Below are 22397 nucleotides of genomic sequence, written 5' to 3' on the forward strand. Positions count from 1 at the left end.
ATATATACATATATATATATATATATATATATATATATATATATATATATATATATATATATATAATATAAATACATACAGATATATGTGCGTGTGGACGATCATAAGTGTGACGATGATGTCAACATGTACTAGTCCAGGATGAAATTCACAAATCAAAGTAATAGCACCTTGAATATTCAGCATTCACTTTTTTTCATGTAAAGTACACTTGTAAGCAGCATTTATATATAACAGACACTACTTCCCAAAATACCAATATAAAGAATTGTTAAAATTGCTTTCCATCTACAGTGAGTTGAAGTGCAGTTGTCATTTTAGACTATGACAGTAGTGATTCCTGTGGAAACCTCAAATTCCTGTGCATAGTATTACTTCAAAATTGGAGTTGTATGACTGCATGTTGTGTTTACATGATGTTACACTTTATTTGTGTGACAGTAATAGCTGAAGAAATTTGTCTAGTCGCCCTCAGTACTATCATACAGACACTTACACACACAGGGCAGGTAATGAATTATGAAATAAATCATCATGACTGATTTCATTTCTTTTTATCTTGAGGTGGGGGAGGAGCCAGGGGAAGATGTAGAAAAATTAATATATTTTTTCATAAGTGACCGCACTGCTTCGAGCCTCTGACCTGAGTTAGATGAGACTGCTGCTGCTGTACTGTAAAATGAATGGCTTGGGGACAGGGTTACCTGCCTTGCTGACAGTCACTGTATGAAACTAAAGTCTAATTAAAAACAAAAACACTGTTGTGCTGCTCCCTCAGTCTGGGCTGTAGACCGATAGTCCATTCCCTCTCTAAACTGGTCTGGAAGGAAAAGAAAGCTTAGCTGCTGTTGCAGTGCGAGACGCACGTGACTCTTACATGGTGCCGACCATAAAAACATAATCAAAATACAGGACAGTCGGTCAGTAGTCACACCCCTCAAGCTCTCAGCTGAATTCTGAAAGGCTAGCAGGCTGCTCACAAAGCTGACATCATCGGGCACGCCTCTGCATGTGATGACATCAGCAAAAAATTGCTGAAAAATCCAAAAAAAAAAAAAAAAAAAAAAAAAGCCGGGAAATTCAGAAATAAAGTGGGCCACTCGAGAGTTTGTGGCACCCCATTATTTGGACCAAAACCGGTAAATGCCGAGGATTTCGGTAAGGTTGAGAGGTATGCCTTGGATCCATGGGACCCATGGGAGGAAGCCATGTTGACGAAAAGTACAGTTTTGTACCTACCATAAATGTAGATGTTCGAAGATCCACATTGCTGCAGTCCTTACATATGGGGTAGTCCGCTGTCCCCGGTCGGCCCGAATACCAAGTATTAGGCTGACGTCGGTCATGGGCACTCAGATCTGACATCAGAGCATCAGGGTATAAAAGCGCATGACCGACGTCATATCCTCAGTCTTTTCTTGCCCCAGATGTCAGAAGGCCCTAAAAAGAAAGGCCACAGCCCAAAAAACAGGATACCTCCCAAAAACATGCCCAACAACAACCATCACCCAAACCATATAACCATGCCAAACTACAGAGGGGAAGGAGGGAGGGTAAATTGGACTGCAGCAATGTGGATCTTCGAACATCTACATTTATGGTAGGTACAAAACTGTACTATGTTCTTCATCTCACATTGCTGCAGTCCTTACATATGGGTAGAATCCCAAAGCAGAGGTAAAGGGAGGATGGCAAAATTATAAAGCATTAGGGGGTGCTAAAATGCCCTGTAATATTGCAGTGGCAAATCCAGCCCTAGACTTAGAATAAAGAGGAAGGTGGTAATGCTTGGAAAAAGTATGTACTGAACTCCAAGTGGCTGCTTCCAAAATATCTTTGTAGCTACCCCTTAGAAAGGCAGTAGAAGTGGCAGTAGCTCTAGTGGAATGAGGTCTGATTCCAGCCGGAATCTCCTTACCATGATGGGAATAACAGAAAGAAATACAAAACCCAATCCATTTAGAAATAGTTTGTTTTGAAACAGGTTTTCCCTGAGAACCCAAAGCAAAAGAAACAAACAACTGCTGAGACTGCCTGAACCCCTTGGTTCTGCTCAAATAATAACGTAACTGCCTGTGAATATCCAAAGTATGCAAAATCTTCTCCCTTTATTTTGGGGTTTGCATAAAAGTAGGCAAATGAATAGTTTGGTTCAAGGCCACACTAGAAACCACTTTAGGCATAAAGGAAGGATTAGTACGCAAAGATACCCTATCCTTATGAAAAATCAGGAAAGGTTCCACTGCCATAAGGGCCTGTAATTCAGAAACCCTTCTTGCAGAGGTAATGGCCAACAAAAAAGCAGTCTTCCATGATAAATACTTTAACTCGGCAGTAGCTGCAGGCTCAAAAGGTTGTAGAGTAAGCTTTTCCAACACAAAATTGAGATCCCAAGCAGGAGTAGGAGCTCTACGTGGGGGTCTTATGTTCTTTGCCCCTCTAAGAAATTGCTTAAACAAAGGATGGGAAAATAAAGGAGGGTCACAGTCATAGTGAGCAGAAATGGCTGCAGCGTGAACCTTTATCGAGGAGAAAGACAAACCCTTGTCCAATAACTCAGTAAGATATTGAAGAGAAACACTTAAATCAGGCTTGGAAACATCAAAGTCCTTCGCTTTGCTCCAAAGAAAAATCTCCTCCATTTATCAGCGTAAACTTTCCTTGTACTAGGCCTTCTGGCCTCCAAAATAACATTCAAAACTTGTTGTGGAAGCTGAGACCCTCCAGGGTCTAAAACAGAATATGCCAGGCTGTGAGATGCAGAGACTGAATCTTGACATTGAGGAAGTGATTGCCCTCCTGAGACAAAGATGGAATCAAAGGCAGAGGCCATGGAGGCTCCGTGCCAAACTCCTCAGTAGTGGGTACCAGTGCTGTCGAGGCCAATCCGGCTATCAGAATCATGGATGGCTTGTCTATTCTGGCCTTCAGGAGTACCTTGGGAATGAGAGGCAGAGGTGGAAAGGCATAGACATGAAGATTGCTCCAACTGAATGATAGAGCATCCACCTTCCAAGCTGTGGGATGAAACATTTTTGTGCAAAACTTTGGCAACTGGTAATTTAGTGGAGAAGCGAACAGATCTATGTCTGGAGTCCCCATAACACTGTCAACTTTTGAAACGCATGAGGATCCAGTTTCCACCGTGAGGATCCACAATTTGTCTGCTCAACACATCCGCTAAGGAGTTCTGTGCTCCTGGTAGAAACCTTGCCTGAAGATTGAGGTGTAAACTGAGAGCAGTCTCCCACAAAATCATCGCTTGCCTGCAAAGAGGGTACGAATGGGTTCCCCTTGCTTGTTGATGTACCACATGACAGTAGTGTTGTCTGTTTGAATCAACACCTGTCCTGGGTGAAGTAAATCCTTGAAAGCCATCAATGCAAATTGGACTGCTAACATCTCCTTCAAGTTGATATGCAAATGGTGAAGTCTGACAGGCCACGTGTCTTGCACCCATTTTCCATTGAGGTGTGCTCCCCAAGCCTTGTCCGAGGCATCTGTCATTAGAATCTGACTCGCCTCTGGTCGGGTCACAGAGAGTCCCTTGTTTAGGTGACATTCCTGAGCCCACCACAAAAATTCTTTCTGAATGCAAGGTATTATCTGAATGACAGTGTCTAGATCTTGGCAGTGTTGTGTCCATACATTTTTGAGATACCATTGAAGCTTCCTCATATGCAGTTTGGCATTGGGAAGCACCAGAATACAAGATGCCATGAACCCCAAGGCTTGAAGGACTGTCCTTGCAGTCAGCCTGGACTGTAGAGACATTTGATGGAAATAAAGAGAAAGGCTTCTTTGTTTGTCCGGGGTCAAACAGGCCATCTGGGAAGCTGTATTTAGTCTCACACCCAGAAAGCACATGTCCTGAGAGGGTACTAGACTGGACTTTGTTTCGTTCACAGAATACCCTAGGCATCTTAACACTACCATCACATACTGTAGATGATGCAGAAGTTCGTCTTTGTGTTGTGCAATAATCAGGCAATCGTCCAAATAAGGATAAATCTGTATTCCTCTTAACCTGAAAAAGGCTATCACTGGAGCCAGAACCTTTGTGAACACTCTGGGCGCAGTAGATAAGCCAAAGGGCAATGCAGAGAACTGATAATGTAAATTTCCAGCCCGAAAACGCAGGTACCTCCTGCAACTGGGCCTGATAGGAACATGAAGATAAGCCTCTTTGAGATCCAGAGTTACCATCCAGTGATCTTTTCCCAACAGAGGTAAAAGCTGTTGTAACGTCAGCATTTTGAACTTTGGAATGTCCAGATAAGTGTTGAGGATAGATAAATCCAAAATTGGTCTCCACGTGTTCCCTTTCTTTGGCACTAGAAACAGGCGAGAATAAAATCCTAGTCCCACTTCTGACAGAGGAACTGGCTGTATAGCTCCTATTTGAAGAAGTAAAGAAATCTGCTTGTGAGCCTCTATCCTTTGCCGAGGAGGAACGTCTGGCATGCCTTTGAAAGGAGGCAATGTATGGAAATAGAACTTGTAGCCTCGGTTTATAATGTCCAATACCCATATGTCCTGGGTGACTAAAAGCCAGTTTTGCTTGAAGAGTGCTAACTTTCCTCCCAAAGGAGCTGCCAGGGAAGAAGAATCTGGCAGCTGAAAATGCAGGTCATTGGGCCTGTTTACGAAAGGACTGGCCCCTGCCCTCACCTGCAGATTGTGCAGGTGAACTCCAAGTTCTAGGCCTGAATGTACTGTGAGGGCTCTGCCCCTGCCACGTCTAGATCTACCCCTAGACTGAGAATTAGAAGAAGGGTAGGTCCACCCCTTAGTAGGCCAATTTCTACTAAACTTTGGAGGTTGCACCTGCAAAAAATCTTTAACAGTCTGCATGGACTTAGCCTTGTCTTCCATTTTCTTCAAAACCGACTCCACAGGGGGACCAAACAAAACTTCAGACTGTAAAGGGGCATCCAGAATTCTAGTTTTAACATGCTCGGACAAATTCTGATCCTTAAGCCAGGCGTGCCTACGAAGAACTGAACCAGTGGCAGCCACCCTAGAAGAGGCCTGTACAGCATCAAAACCACACTGCAAAGAATGCTTACCCACCTGTTCAGAGACATGTACTAAATCCTGCAATTCTTTACACTCTATGCCCTCTGCCAAAGCATCCACTTTAGATTTTAGCTGAGAAAGGAGGAAATTCTGAAATTTCAACATATGAAACTGGCAATTTAAAGCCCTCATTGCTAAAGTAGAAGAGGTATACACCTTCTTACCCCATCTATTCAAAGCTCTAGCTTCCTTATCTAGAGGAACCGGATTCTTTACAACAGAAGCTCTAACACCCTTAGGCCCCTGACTAATAGTTTCTGGGTCCGCCCTAGGACTCTTATACAGATATTTATGAGCCTCAGGCACCCTGTAATACCTGTCTGGTTTAACTGGCAGGAGGCAAAGAATCTGGATTAAGGGAAGCCTCCGAGAAAACATCTTGAACAACATCCAAAACAGGAGGTATAGCCAGGGTCTATGCTGTGGTAAAAACAAGAATTCCCTAAGCCTCTTCCGTGAATCAGAGAAATCCTGTCCTTCCCACTTAAAATGCTCCCTCATGGAATGCAGAGTTTCTGAAAATGAAAAATCCTCTGGAGGAGAAGCAGAAGGAGTGGAATCCTCTGCATCAGAATCCGAATAAGGGGGAAAATCTTGAATATCTTCAGCAGAAGAGTCTGAGTCATCTGAGGCCTGATCCAAACTTTCCAACTCTGGCTCCACCCTGGGCCTCTTATCAGGAGGGGGCATAGAACCTCTAATTAAAGTAATCAAATCTTCTGCCATTTTAAGCATGTGCTTTTTAGGCACAGACCCTGAAGTACCTGGAGGGACACCAGAGGAAGGCAAAACAGACCTGCCCTTAGAAGGAGCCTTAGAAATAGTAGCAGAAGGCCTAACCACCTTAGGCATAGGAGGGAGAACAGTAACTTGAGGCCCCCTCAGCTTGACCTGACTCCTGTGAGGCCACATCCTGCAAAATCAAAGTTTCCCCCTGAGACTCAACAGAAACTTCAGCCGGATCCACCTGCTCCACGGTAGTTTCTGCAGGACCGGCGTCCGAAACGGACGAATCAACCTGTCTAGGTTTCAAGGATTTGTCTTTGCGCTTCTTCATGGAAGCGGGCGTCGGAGGATCCGACGGCATATTATAATTACACCGCCATCAAGACTAACCTAGCACAATCTAACCTTCTTTTTATAGTGCGCTTATTAAACCTAGCACAAAACCGACACCCGACTACGTCGTGGTCCGGTCCCAAACAAGGAATGCAAAGAGAGTGATAATCCCTATGCGGTATCTGTTTCCCACAAGAAATACAATTATTCACTTTTTCTGACATCCGGTATTAACTGAGGCAAGAAAAAACAAAAATATTCCCCAACGGGGTACTTAGCCCAACTTGGTTTCGGTCTGAAACTCCGAATACGAAAATTTCAGAACGCCGAATGGCACTTGCAACGCTGCTTCTGCATCGGACCATGCGGCAAAAAAGACTGAGGATATGACGTCGGTCATGCGCTTTTATACCCTGACGCTCTGATGTCAGATCTGAACGCCCATGACCGACGTCAGCTTAATACTTTGGTATTCGGGCCGACCGAGGACAGTGGACTACCCCATATGTAAGGACTGCAGCAATGTGAGATGAAGAACATCCAAGGTTCTGGGGAGAGAACCTGGACCCATGGGAAAAAAGGACTAACTGCATCTGCTCTTGCAAAAAAGGACCTCATCAGCTGCTCCATAGTCAAAGCATTCAGACTCTGTCCACTCACTGAGATGACTGAGCAGAGGAAGCCACAGATGGGGGCTTAAATGTTTGAGTGGCAAAGGACCCACTGTGTTGCAGCCAATCTGGAGACTTTCAGACCTAGGCAGAGAAGGCAAATTCAGCAAAAATTCTGGTGTAGTAGAGGGAGAAAAGGGGGACACTAACAGACCTAAAGGATCCCCTTTTGCCAACAAGGGACTCGGCACACTGAGCACCAAAGATGGAGCCTTACTAGAAGCAGGCACTGAGGGCAACTGGCTCTGAGGTGTTTGAGCAAACACTGGTGCATAAATAGTATGGGAACCCGAAGGGTCCAGCAGGTCAAAAGAAGGTTCAAGAGCAGAGAGAGAGAAGTTGACCTCTTACAGTCCTCTTCTGAAGACTTGGAGTCCTTGGAGGAGTGTCAGTGACCCTTATCCAACCTTTTCTTTAAAGCAGGAGGGGAAGTGCCAGCTGGAAGGAGTCCCTGCAGAAGTAGCTTCACCCTCCTCTTGTTGACTGCCCTGAAACCAAACCCCCCCATCTCAGCTGGATATGGAGACTGCAGAAGGGCCACTCCCCAAACAATAAACACACTGGCTGTGCACGTCTTGTGAGGGGAGCTTGTGCCCAACAAGAAACACATTTCTTAAATCCCTGTGGATCTGTACCAGCAGCACTACTGGAACACTGAAAGACCTACAAAGAAAAGAAAAAAGAATACACTTACGTTAACACACTAGATAAACCTATCTAAGAAAGAAGCACTCACAGAAGTAGTAAAATAAACACTATCCACATCTCTAACTCGTACTTATTAGAAAATACAATACTAGAGAAAAAGCACACTATAAGGCAGGCAAAGCCCGTCGCTAATGAACACAGCAAAAATCAAACCTGAAAACTACCTAACTACCAAACCTAACACTACACTAAATATCCTAACACTACTGTAAATGGTAGGGATAGGCGAGACAAACAACAAGCAAAAAAAGGTGCTTTGAAAAGATACACCAAAACAGAGCCATGATTGAGCTGCTATGCTGGAAGGACAACAAACTAGATATGAGGTATTTTCTAGGGAGAAAGGGATTTTGGGTAGAGAAGGCAGAGTCTGACGAGCTCTTGTAGAAGTGGCTGGTGTCGGATCAGAGATAGATCTGATAACCTGCAAGTAAAAGCCAGACAGAGAAGACAACATCGGATCATTGTATTCTCCCCTGTAGCTGCAGCCTTACAGGACAAACACAGAAGGCTTGACAATGAATGTAGCAGACGTGCATGGCCACAGACCCTATGTCTGTGTCATAGCATTCTGCAGTGCTGAATGCTATACAGCTTCTTGACTTTCACCAGTGCTGTGTGCTAACACTAGCTTCCACATCTTTCCCCTGGTAAAGAAGGGTGGGACCTCAGATGCGCTACTTTTCTCTTCCTATCAGCCTTAGTAGATTTGTTTCTGTCGCAACTCAAAAAGCATATGTCACATATACTATACCTGATCCAGGTCATATGAGCAGGAATCAACACGCTGCCTCAGAACATTCCACTTCTTCCCACGGAACAAGCGCCAAAGCGAGGATAGACCATGGACCATAAGGCAATATAACCTGCAAAAATGAAAGAAAACACAGAAATTAACAGAAAATACTGAAGATATTTGCTTTTTTAATATTGCTGTATACAACCTTCACTCTCCCCATAGCTCTGAGGGAACATGTCAAATCACATATGTTAGTTTCACTGCATGTAAAATGAGGGAGAGCTCTAGAGTTTGCTTTTATTCTCCACTGCTGAGTGACTGTGGAATTAGTACACATAAGTTTGGTGGGTGTGAGGTATGTCTGTCTACATGGAGGAGTGTGGGGGGACTTGCCCCCACCAATAAAATATTTTCTTATGTTCATCAAGGGTAGTTTTGGCAGGAAGATTTCAAATGTTTTACCATTGCCAAAAGTACCTTCGGCTAGTTGACATGATTCCAGCTCTTACATCCCTGTTGAATGTAGTTCATTTGCTTACATGATCTTTCTATCATGGAACTAAAATGGATCTAAGAAGGAAATATTTCATGGGATGGAGAAACCTCATAATATTAGGGAGATACTGAAACATGTCTCAAAAAAAGATGGGGTAAGGTGGTGAGTGTGAAAGTGAAAGCAGAAGGGAGCTCTACTATTGTTACCACAGTACAGAAACTAATTAAACTGCCACAGTCTGTGACTGTGTCAGGCTGGTCTTGTTACAGTGAAGACCTAACAAAAACCTAACTTCAACATGCAAGTCAGGATTCAGTAAATGACAGGAACATACGCTTATCCATTCGCTTATCATCTGCTTTCAAAGAGATGCAGCACTTCACTTCCAGAGTAATCAAGTTCTTCTAGCACTGAGTGGAACACAGACAGGCAGACAGATCAACTAGCTTGCTTAAGATTACAGCGAATGCATATTCTGCACAGATGTGAACTGGTCTAGCTAGTTCCGAAATAGTTGTTCTTATTAGGTTATGCTAACACTACTACCAACAATGCAACAACACTGGAATGTTAACTTAAGTGCATGAAACGTCTGCAGCCCCCAAGCCAGTCTAAACTCAAAGAAAGAAGCAGGTGAGTGGGTAGGACAACTGCAATTGGTTACTGGAGTCTTACAAATAAAACAAGTTGGGGATAAACAGAAAAAAACAGAATAGTCTGGCATGTAGTGCACAGAATTAAGGCTACAGGTTTAATCTGCTTTCTGTAGTAAAGGCTTTGATTCTTTCATCCTCCCTTTGCCTGCTATGTGACTCTGGGCAAGAAAGTTACACAGACAATACTCTGGGGCATCTGAGAAACTATCTAGGCTTCCCAACAGCCTCCTGGACTGCATGCCTAATAACTACCTACGAATATAATAAGTAGAAGGTGCTTAAACACACACTTCTTTTCAGTCTGGCTCTGTGGTGCAGAAGGATGAAGCCCTTGGACCCAAATAACCAGGGCTTAATTAGTGGCCCCAGCATTGAAGAAGCCACACAAGGAGGAGGGAAAAGTGAAGGTACATGGCCTGCTCACCTCTTATGGGGGAAGGAGGTGTTTCCATGCACTCAAGGGAGTAAATGGTGGTTGCGGGTTCCCTGGTAGATACCAAGGGCGGGGGGGAATCACCAATGGCATAGCAAGAGGGAAGGGCAAGGCTGCTTGGAGGAAGCACTTCATGCAGAACCGGAAAGCCCCTCACTGCACATGACCCTAGAGTCTTACCAGGTTCATGATGTTAAAAGTTTTACAGAAACCAAGAAAACTTCAAACTACCCTGTTGGCTGTTTCAGTGACAACCCATCTCAACAGTCACTCCCCCCAATGAGGGAACAAATGGTGTGATGGACCAAAAGAGGTTTTGATGGTTGGCAGGTAATGGAGGCAAAAACTGGAGGTGGGAGGAGATTCTTTTAAGCACAGCACTAGCAGTTAGCAGACATTTAGCCTGAGTTTGCTAAAGCATTAGAATTATTAATACTGTTATTTAACTGACATTTAAAAGTCTTTTGAATATAATGTAGGGGCATAAGCATTACATAAACATTTATTCATTCATTTCTGTTACTGGCTTTACATACTCAGGGACATGATGGAGATGAAGCTTAGCTTAGCACTTGGGAGACATAATGCAGACAACAAGTCATGTATGTGATGACAGACCACTGCAGGCTGTCAGTCAAACACAAACACACTCCACACAATGGACAGTCCAGAGGATCAGCAGTTAACCTACCTACATGCCTCTGGGTAAAGAAGAAAACCACAGCAGTTTGAGCAAATCCCATGTAAACAAAAGAAGGATATACAGGTATTGTAGAGAATTCACTCTAGCTATGGAGAAAACTGGAGAACCAAACACTGAGGCAGCAATGCTAATCTCTGCATAACTCATGCCACTCTGTTATGCAAACAAGGAAGTATTAATACCCAAATGGGCAAATGATATTGAGATGTACTGGCTCTTATCACTTCTCACAGCCTACTGGGTAAGATAAAGTCTAGAGAAATACTGGCTTAACCAGAGGTGCTGTGAGTAGCAGAGTGCTGCTTCAGGAAGGGGCAATGCTCCCCAAGGCCACCCTTCCTGGACAGTAGTATTAGTCTTAGAAAATTAGTTATATATGATTTTTTCCATTTCTACAGCTTATCATAAATATATTTGTCTATTTTGATACAACTTATTTCCTCCATCCCATCATTTGGTAGGCAGTAGAAAGTATTGTTGCGTGACAAGCCTCACAATAAGAGGAGGCATTCAACTGGATCACTGCTGTAGTAGAATTCAGATGTAGGCAGATGTCTACCTGACTGGCAAAATGCAGGCAAACATTTGCCCGACTGGTCTGAATCCCAGAATTCCACAGAATGACTTGACTTCTTACTCTGAGGATGCATGCCTGTGCCTTGGACAAAACAGGCAGTCTACATGCACCATCTTCTGTCCCCTCAACTAAAGAGAAAGCTTATGTTCTAAAAAGGGAAGAGCCTTCTGCCATGGATAGATCACACTGTGGACAGTCTCAACTGTGATATCATGCCCTTAAGGGCTTGGCTGCTGACCCTCACTTACTGCTGGAGATCTACAGGACTACTCTAAAAGAAAAGGAAGGAGCCAGGGTGCTTATACCGCAATAGTGATACTACTTGAACATCTACTGTTCTCACACAACCGTACTATCTTCTTCACGTGGATCACTTGCAGTTAAACTCTAACATATGGGAAGACTTCCACAACAACATCAGGAATGAAGAGGTGGAAAGAGTACAGTTACACAAGTCCTACTTACATGTAACAGTAGGTATTCAAATTCTGCAATGCCTCAGTGACATTTTAGATTATCTGTCAAACTGAGTACCAATCAGCTTTCAAAAACTCAGACTCCCCCTCCTTCCTGTAACAGCTGATTGGCCGAGTATACCCAGAGTAGGAAGCCTTCAGCTATCACAGGGAGTGAGTGTTCAGGCTTTTTCACTTCTACAAAGGAGAAGAAGACAGTACCTGAATCCAGAATCATGTAGCAAGAGTAAATTCACGGCCAATCATAATGCCATATAAAAATCAAATTCAACGACAAACAAATTAAAGAGGGTGAAGCCCACCCTAACTATGAACAGTCTGGGGGATGGCGGGTGAGTGTTGCCACTGAGGCAGTGCAGAATTTGAACACATGGTCTTACAAGTATGTAGGACTTGCACAACTGTACTATGTTCATCATTCCCACTGCATTAGTGGCATTTTAGGGAGATTCTCAAAGCCTACCCTCCCTGGGAAATGGAAGGATAAGGATCCGGGAACCCTTCGAGAACGGTCCTAGCAAAGTCTGCTCTGGGCATAGAAAAGCAATCCAGTATGAAGTGCTTTGCAAAGGTATGAACACAGGACCAGGTTGAATATTATCCCTTTTCAATATGCCACTGCAGAGGATAAGGCCTTTGTCAAGTGAGCCTTAACCTTGCCTGGAAGATATTTACTATGGTGGGAGTAACAGAAAAGAACAGCAGAGGACAACCATCATGCAATGGTATGCATAGAGACAGGATGATCTTTCTTAATCCCATCCCCATCCTGTATAGGAGAAAAACAGCTGTTCAGCATTCCTAAATGCTTTGTTCTGTCAAGGCAGTACCTGAGCTACCTATGCACATCCAAGGTATGTAGAAATTTTTTGATCAGAAAAGATCACTGGGAGATTGATGGTTTAATTCAAGGTAAATTTGAAGAACAACTTTAGGCATGAATGATAGATTAGTAAGTAGCATCAGGTAGGGCTGAAGCATCATGAGCCTGTGTGAGAGCTTGTAGCTGAAAGACTCACTTTGCAGATGTCAGAGCAATGAGTAAAGCAGCCCTCCAATTAATGAACTGTAAATAAGCCTGAAAGGTAAGTTTAAAAGGATGTAGGATCAATTTTTCAAGCACAAAATGGAGATCCTTGATCTTTGGTAACACTTTCTGAATTTTTAGTAGTACCTTGGGAATCACTGGAAAGGATGGAAATGCACACAGAAACATTCCCAGACCTTGGGAATAATAAAGTGTCTTTCTTCCAAGCATGGTTGCAAGAATGTCTTGAAAAGAATTGTTTTCAGTTGTCTTTTTTGAAAGAAGGCAAACAGATTTACTTAAGGTGCTCTCCACATCTGGATCAAGTTCTGGATCATATGGGTCTGCCCAGGATCTGCTTAGTCTGTCTGCCACTGTGTTTTGCTCCGATATAATATACGAGACCTGAAGAGTCAGAGAATGCTGTACAGCCAGCTCGCTGGCCATCACCACCAACCAGCAAAGAGGTTATAACCTTGTACCTCCTTGTTTGTTCAGGTACCACATCCCAGTACTGCTGTCTATGACCACTTGAAGAGGACCAGGAGACAATAAGTGGTAAAGAACTTTTAAGGCATAGATCACTGCCAACATCTTTTTTACATTTATGTGTTTTGTTGTGTCCTGAGGATGCAATAAGCCTTGCACTTGAACTCTCACAGACACTGCTAAGCACACAAAATCTGAAGAGTCCACCTGGACATATTGGACTAGGGTATGAAGACAGAAAGACAATCTTGGATTCAGAGACGGTTGATCCCTTCACCACTGCAGTTCCTGTTTCACTAATCCTAATACATGTACCTGGAAATCAAATGGATGAAGGTGCTGTGTCCAAAAGTTTTTCAAGTACGACTGAACTTTACTTGTGTAGTCTGGCTAGTGGTATCAATATGGATCACTGTTGTCATGAGGCCTAAAATTCGGAGGAACATTTGTGCTAAGGCCACATGTAGAAGAGACAAATCCAAAATAAAATGCCCTGGTAAGTTAGAACGTTGTCTTTCTTGCAGGAAGGCAATCCTTTTTACTGTGTCTATCAAACACCCCAGGAAAACAATCTAATAACAGGATGTGAAGAAGTACTTCAGAAGTTACAGTTTGATGCCCAGGTGGGAATGGAAGGATGCTATCCTGTTTAAGGACCTCAAGCAGCTGGGCACAGAATCTGCACAAATCAGCAAGTTGTCTAAACAGGGAAAAAACTGGATGCCCAGGGTTCAGCAGCAGGCAACCACTGAGGCTAGACACTTTGTAAATACAAAAGGTGCAGCAGATAGCCCAAATGGTAATGAAGAAAACTGATAATGTAAGCCAAACACAGCAACTCTCACAAATTTATTGAATTTGGGAGCAACAGGAATATGCTAAGCATCCACAAGATCTAGCATCACCATGAAAAAGTGGTCTTGAAGCAATGCTAGGACCAACTATAAGGGGAGCATTTTGAATTTCAAAACTTTTACAAAGGTGTTTAGAAAGGACCAATTTAGGACAGGTCTTCAGGAGTCCTCCTTTATTGCTACCAAGAAGATTCTGGTGTAAGATCCTTTGCGTTTGTGTATTGCAGGCACTGGTTCTATGACCCTTGCTTTTACCATATGACGGAGCACTGGAGGAAACAGCTGTCTAATCTGGTGGGTGTGGGGAAATTCCCCTGAAAGGGGAGGATTTTCTATCCACTGCCAACTGTATCTTCTAGGAATTATTCCTGGAACCCATTTGCCTGAGACTACTTATGGCAATGCTGCATGATTGAGAGAGAGCCTGGGGAAGGAGGAAGAGAAGAAAGGGCAGGAGAGGAGTAGGGGGTGCTCAGTGACATGGCATAGTCATTCCTTTGCAGGGGCTTGATTCTTTTGTATAAAGGAACTCCTTGGTTTGACTTCAAAGAATTATCCTCCTGACATTTCCTTTTAGATCCTCAACTTTTGTTTGGCTGGAATTTTTGCTTATTCCACGTCTTGAAGGAAGGTGCCTTGTTGGGGAGATCTTGGGTACATAAGTCATCCTAGATATCCCATGCATTAATTTGCCCCTTTTATCCCACTGTTTGAGAATCTGTACAAGACAGGGTCCCAAACACAAATTCAGAACTTGAAGGTAAATTCAAAATTTTGGCATTTAAATCATCAGAGAAGTTCTGATTTTGTAACCAAGCATACCATCTTAATACAACAGAAGTAGGTTTCTCGAGACTGCATCTACACATTCACACACACCCCTCAAGGCAATGTTTTGAAACCGGAGTCAAATTAGAAATAATTTCACTCATATAGGACTTTTTCCTCAGCAGGTTAAGGATGCAGAAAATTATCCAAACTGCACGTACCCTGTAATATAAATGCGAAATTCCCTGATAATTTAACATTCTAAATGCTAGCTTACTAAAAAGATACAGTCCTTTGCCCTGAAGATATAACTATTTCCCCTCTTTATGCAGTGTGTTGGATTAGATGAAGCAAAAGACTTTATTTGAGCAGGTAGCAGGGAAGACCACAGTTGGTTCAGCAGTCAAATGAGAAAAGCGACCTACAATACGCAAGTAGACCCTATACTTTCTCTGAGCAAAAACATTGCTAAATCTATCAATCATGTGAGGAAAAGTGAACACTTGTTTGGACATAAGCTCAGGTTCACCTTATGAAGAATCAGAGTGACAGCGCTCTGTGTCAGCTAGGAAATCACAATTATCTTCATCCGATTCTTCACCACTCCCATGAAACAGAAAGGTCTCTAGCCACACTAGCACTAGAACCATGTATTGGAACATAACCATGAGAAATAGCTGTCAACAGAACACTCAATCAATGAAGCCACATCAGATTTGTAAACAGCTATAATCTGATTATCAGCTGTATGACAACGTTTCATTTTCTTGTGAATCTCAGTACTAGATAAAATATCTGGGGACAGAGTATTATGTCTGGCAAGAGGTCTGTTACCTAAGAGTATTGTACTCCTGCAGTTAAAGGTTTGGTTCTCCCATAACTGTGTCAGGTACGACAACAGCCGTAGAGGATGGGTCTAAACCCTGTTACATAGAGACCAGCAAAGCTGTACTAGAGGAAGATGAAGAAAAAGGTAAGTGTTTTTTGGGTTGAGCAGTCACCCAGACAAAATCACTAACTGTAAGATGAGGCATATATGTTTGTTTTCCTTCAAATCTGGGGAGAGAACACAAGCTACAATAATAAACTGACACAATAAGTGGTAAATACTTCCCCACACAACTAATCTCTACCAACCTGTCCTATTATCCAAAAAAAAAAAAAATGAAAAGTGTTCAGAATTCTTTTACAAATGAGAGAAATTAAAGAATTTTCTGTGTACACAAAGTCCAAACACCAAAGCAACCAATGAGCCAAATTAGTGGTAAAAATTTGTTCCACACACTTTAACTATGTTAAACTACCATAAAATAATGGGCCTGATTCCAAATGACTTGCTTTCAATCTAGGTGACCACTTACACGGAGAACAGCGAAATCTGGCCCCCAATATAAACTTGTTTATAGAGATGCCTTACACTGAAGTAAGTCACTTAAATTGACAGCAAGCCTTTCAAATCAAGGTAGACTTAACACTGAGAGCAACTCTTTTGGAATCTGGACCTTTGTTTAATGGCAATTTAAACTATATTTTCTTGTCAGAGACAGAACAGCTCAACCGTACATTCAAAGAATTTCATTTGAGGTAAAATCAAGATCCGGTGTTAAAAACACACAGAGCAGACCCATACATACAGGAAATAATGTATAAATGCTGAAAAAATCCATGTTCTGCAATTTTTTTTGTCAAAGGATAAAAATAAATGTATGTATTTATTTAACATTTGTTTCCCGCGCAAGTCAGACTGGAACAAAGCCAGTTTTCAGCGGAGGCCCTGAGAGAAACGCTCCAGACGCATGTCTTTGTAACTTGGGAGGAAACCGGAGTACCAGGAGGAAAGAACAAAAATGCAGGGAGGACATGCAGACAACGCAAAGAAGGCACCTCAGCAGAGAATCGAATCGGAGAACCTCTTGCTGTGAGGTGACAATGCAACCGCTGGACTACTGTACTGTCTGCAGTGGTAAAGCAAAGTAAAAACAGTAATGACTGCATGTGACACCTCCTATAGTATAATAGCACACATACATACTGCAGTTCTGAGATGAATACTTAAATTTTCCTCAGAATCAATAAAGGCAAGCATTTATCAGACAAAAATCCAAATAAACACTGCTACAAGCTCAAATTCCAACAAGAATTACTGTAAACACTGACGGAGATAAAATCTATTTTTAAATAAACATAAAAGTAGAAATTAGAAACTGAGAATAAATGGGTCCCCAAATGAGGCTTATCTGAGTAGTAAGCTAAAAAAACAACACTGGATTCTCTGAAGAATCAGAGGGCATTCTTCTTTGAATGGCAAAAAAAAGGATGAACATGCATTTCCTTAGACAGTCGACTTCTTCCCTCTCAGGATATGCTCAGCCAATCAGCTGTTACAGTTTTCCAAATCTTATTTTATGAAAATATTCATGTGTAAGAAAACTAGATAATCATTTCCTTTTATTAAGACATGAGGATAACCAAATAGAAATATATTTATTCAGTAAAAGCTTTCATATACCAGTAGTCCGAGAACCCAACTTCAATAGTTCCAATAAAGGTATAAGGAAGCAAGGAAAAACTATAGCTGAATTAAACCCAACCACCATCATCAATAACACAATAAAGTATTCCACACTTAATTGGATTAAGTCTACTACTGCCACAAAAGAGAAGAATAATCCAATAAATACTTTTCTTTAGAAACAGAAAAAGAAAAACAAACTAACCAAAAATAGGAAATACAACAGAATTTAAGAGAGAAACCTTTCCAAGAATAGGTAATGCAACAGAATTTAAGAGATAAACCTTTTTTAAAGGATACATACAAAAGAAAAAGAAACAGACTTAATTTTTATCCAACAACCTATCCCATAGTTCATAAGTGGGTTCATCTGCAAAGGAAATACCGAATACCTTAAGTGCATTTGTAAGAAGATTCCCTGATAAGGTATTACAAAGTCAAACTTTGGTACTTAGTAATATTAAAGTATAAACCTATAAAACTCATTTTTGTTCTTCAAATGAGAGTGCACCATCCATTGCAATAATACTGCTAGCAATATTTAAATTATCCACATAAAATACATTCAGCTTCAGAAACCTGCAAAACAGAGTGAAGAAGAGCATGTATAGAGTCATGAAGGATAAGCATGCACAGCCAAACTAAATGATACGCCACTTAAAAGGCTGTCTTGTTTAACTTTTAATCTATTAAATAAAACATTAAACGCAGGTCTAACCCAAGAGTTTTCATATACAGACCGATTAACTGTAACAAATCCATCAGCAACATTACAAGTCTGCAGGATATCCCAAAGAACACCATGAGACAATGATCAAAAGCTTTAGACACATCACACATCCCTAACAATCCCTGCACATAACCAGCGCTGCCTAATACCTCAAGTTTGTTTGTCTTTTCGGCTTTTCCCAGTTAGGGGTCGCCACAGCGGAACTCTGGTCCACTAATGATTGGCAGTAGATTTTTTATGGTGCCGAGTTGCCAGCCCGACGCCCAACCTTCAGTGAAGGCACGCCCACTCACACATGTCTTTCAGAGGACATGCAGACTCCACACAGAAGGCACTCCAGCCGAGAATCAAACAGGAGAACCTCTTGATGTTAGGCAACAATGCTACCGCTGTATCACCGTGGCTTGCTCTAATACCTCAAGTAATAATAAAAGTTCCTTAACACTTTTCCTTGAAACACAGTACAGTCCCTTATAAAATACTTTACAAAAAAAACTTGGCCAATCTACACTTTAACATTTTACAAAATAATTTGTAGTCAGTATTGTAAAGTGTTAGGTTGCCAATTAGCCAAACTAGTTACATCACCTTCTTTATAACTAAACTTCAATATTCCATTACAGATATCCGAAAAAATAACCCCATTACACAATCTTTAATTCAAAATGGTTATAAAGACTAACTTATGAGAAGTATGCATATTACAATAAAAGGTAAAAGGTATGCGATCAATACCTGGAGATGTATGTTTTAAAACTGTCCATAAAACAGCATTAAACTCATCCAATGTTATAGGTTAAAGCAAAAACTCTTACTCACCAATGTTAAACCAGATACTTGCCCCTAATGAATTTGTTTTACACAGTCAGAAATCACACAGGAGATATATTCTTCTATATAACGTAACACAGAAGCCCACAATGTAACAGGATTGCCTTTGGAGTCACTTAAAGAACCCATAAAGGTGGAGTCATGTTTAACGAATTTCCCCAAAAAAGGACAAACAGCAATTTTAGCACCTTGAGCCAAGTATCTTTGTTTATACTATAAAATCTTATATTTTCTTATCAAATATTAATTTCAACTTATTTTCCAAAACAGGAAACATGAAGTGAAGTGATTTACTTCCAAATAAGTATGATTCTGGTTAACTATAGTGTTATACTCCTTTTTACATACCTTCCACATTTTATTTTCTAATAAACATTATAATTTCCTATATTTCCATTTAACCACTATCCAGCATTCAGTCAAGGAAGAACAAAAATGAGGTAATATCAAATGATTCTTCAATTAAAAAGCAATCTCAGCCTTCCATCTGGATTAGGTTTAAGGAAGCTCAGTCATTTAGTAGCTTTTTGTGGGATACTCTGTCAAAGGCCTTAGACATATCAAGAAAGACAGACAAGAAGCTAGTTGCCATTTCTAAGCTGGTTGATTGAGTTTGTAAAACTAACAGGGGGAGTGGTTTACTGTGTTTAGGTCTGAAGCCATGTTGAGATGCAAATGCAAGATTATTACTTAGTAGACCGTCAAGTTGTCTGTGTAGGCATTTTTCAAGAATCTTGGCTATGGGAGGGAGGAGAGCAAATGGCCTGCAGTTTGAGAACTCAGCAGAGGAACTGCCCTTGTGAAGAGGGATGATACAAGAGACTTTCCAGATTTTAGGGATGTATTGTTTAGCAATTAGAAGATGGCATCTGCTGCTAGCTTTAGAAATTCATTGGAGAGTTGGTCAGCTGTGAGGGAGGAGGGTTTAAGTTTGGACAGATGTTTTTGATGGTATTATTTTGAACTAGTTTGCTTGAAGAGGAATTGAGGAATGTCCTTCTATTCATATGCTGCAGTATTCATAACATGAGGAAGTCCTTCTCCGGTTGACTCGTACGTCCGGCCAGTATACAAAAGTCTAATGCTACTGTGAGGTACGAGCGACGCCGTACATCAGCTATTGTACGTCAGCCATAAAGAGACAGCAGGTATAAAGCAGACGTCAGCACGTACCAACCTCAGAACTCTTCTGACGCCTGTCTGATCACCTGCTCCAGTCATCGCTTTCCAGATAAGTCTCAAACTTTGGTTTAGTAAAGTACTCCGCTGGGGTAATTTTTTTTTTTTTTTTTATTTTATTTTGGTTATTGTATTGAGTTGTGATTACATGTCAACTAGGAAGGGCAAGTAAGTGTCAGTGTGGAAGGCAAACTCCACATAAGGATTGGATTCGATTCACAGGATCTCTGCTTGTTTTGCTTAGGCCCAGACCATGACCATACCGCCTGTGCCATATGTAAGGCCTTTGTACCCAAAACCCTTTGCAGCAGTCTGCTTCCCAGAAATTATATATTGAGATTTAGTGTCTTAAGCACTTAGCACATAATATGGAGGCGGCATTGGGCCCTTCAGACGAGCCACAACTTAAAAAGGCCGAGAAGTCACGGCTTGATCTTACTGCTGCTCCCTCTCTTCTGGATGTCCCTCCAGAGGTCAATGTGGGCCTGGAGGCCTTCCTAAAATTGGCAGACATCCCTTCGATGGGTAGCCATAAAGGACCCTACCAGCATGTCTGCAAGAAAATCTCAAGTGTCTGACTCGGGAGTAGGGGAGGAACTATGGCTTGTAATTACTGAAGGCTCGCGTGACGTCACCCAAATCAAAGTGTGGAAGGATGCGCCTACAGACATCATGGAGTGCAGGCCGAAGTCTGGCCCATCCACTTTCTACCACATGGAAGCTCCTAAAAAGAAAAAAAGTTAAAACTAAGCACGTTTCTCCGGCTCCCCAGGATCAAGCACTGGATTGGCAGGCCTTCTCCCAAGGCCTGTTCAATGTCTTTATGGCTCTATGTCAGACCTCAGCTCCCTCTTTTTCTTCTCCTGCCTTTCCTCCTTCTACTCCCTTAAAGATGACATCTGAGGATACTTCTTCAAATGATTAGGAATCATCAGCAGATGAATCCTCGGCTTATTCAACCCAAATTTCTTCCCCTTTGGGTTACGCCTCACCAGAAGTATCTAATGGTACAGATTCACCTGGGAAGGATGTTTCCTTTGGGGAAACTATTCGGAAGACGAAAGAATTCTTCAAATGGAACTACTGCCAAGCGTCTCACATACAAAATAGGTATTATGATCTCCTTCAAAAAAAAAAAGGCAGCGGACTGTAAAATCACCCAGACTGTTTATTTGTTAGCACTCTCGTTCATCCACACAGTACAATGAACTTCTTCAGACAACAACTACCCAAGTTAACAGGCTTCTTATAGGCTGTTAAAAATTCAAACACTTAATTAAAACATTTCTAATTACATTCTTAAAGGCATATTAAATAAATACATCACCATACATATCTTATATAGAAAGAAAAAATTGAAATGTAAAACCTTGTTTCTTAATGCTTCTTAGAATTCATAAAGTGCAAATAATATGTTACATATTATAAAATATATACATTAATTACCAGTTCAAAATATTATTACCTTTCTAAAGATTTTAGCTTTAAAATGCACTTAATGGAACAATATTCGTTAAGTCCTGGTGGAATGTAGGCATTAGTTTTCATTTGCCAAATTAATTCACATTCCTCTAACCTAAGTTCCCACGGACCTCCCCTAATAGTTCTACTTATTTGATCTATGACTGTGAACTGAAACTTATGTAAAGGATTTTCCATTATGTGTCTGGCTAATGCATTGGTACTAGTTTTTTTTTTTTTTTTTTGCTTATATGATACTGATGTTCATAGATCCTTTGTTTAGACATCCATTCCATTTTTCCTACATAGAATCCTTGACAGTGCTGACATGAAGCCAGATATACCACACCTATTGTTTTAGTTAAATTTCCCTTTTATGCGGTAAGTCTTATTATGTATGTGAAAACTATTCCCTGTCTTAATAAACTGGCATTCATGGCATCAACCACATTTTTTTCATTCCCCAATTTACCTGGGGTCTTACAGCACTACTCTCCACAAGGTTGGGGCCCCTTCTGTAGATTATATGGGGTCTTTCTCCTAACTTTTTACGCATAACACTAACTTCCGCTATAAGTGCCCAATTTTTAATAATGATATTTTTAATGTCACTTGTGTCCATACAAAAAGTGGTAAGGAAACTAAGTTTAGGTTCATAATCTGTGACTGAATTAGGGGTGTGTGGCAGGGTGAAGCCCCCCCACCTACGTTGGTTTTAGTGAACAATAAAAAAACCAAACTGCACAATATAAAACCAAAGTAGGTGGTGGGCTTTGCCCCCCCACACCACCCCAACTATATATTCTAACTCCAGGATCGCACTACAGTGGGGAAAAGGACATATACCTTTTACTTGCCTTTTTCTACAGTGGGGGAAAAGGACATATACCTTTTACTTGCCTTTTTCTAATTGTCGGGCAAATGAATTGTCAGGCAACTGGGCTTCTTA

The 22397-nt window shown here is 41.5% G+C and overlaps 1 protein-coding gene across 1 annotated transcript in view; it reads right to left on the minus strand.

The window, feature by feature from the left end:
* PIGQ (phosphatidylinositol glycan anchor biosynthesis class Q) overlaps positions 1-22397 on the minus strand; it is a 631353-nt gene that overhangs the window by 227443 nt on the left and 381513 nt on the right. The window contains exon 7 of the mRNA XM_044089305.1: positions 8272-8383. Coding sequence (XP_043945240.1) covers positions 8272-8383 — 112 coding nt within the window. The remainder of the gene's footprint in view (positions 1-8271; positions 8384-22397) is intronic.

The sequence above is a fragment of the Protopterus annectens genome, chromosome 12.part0 (assembly GCF_019279795.1).
Source record: "Protopterus annectens isolate FY-2018-M chromosome 12.part0, PAN1.0, whole genome shotgun sequence".
In the NCBI taxonomy this organism is placed as follows: Eukaryota; Metazoa; Chordata; order Ceratodontiformes; family Protopteridae; genus Protopterus; species Protopterus annectens.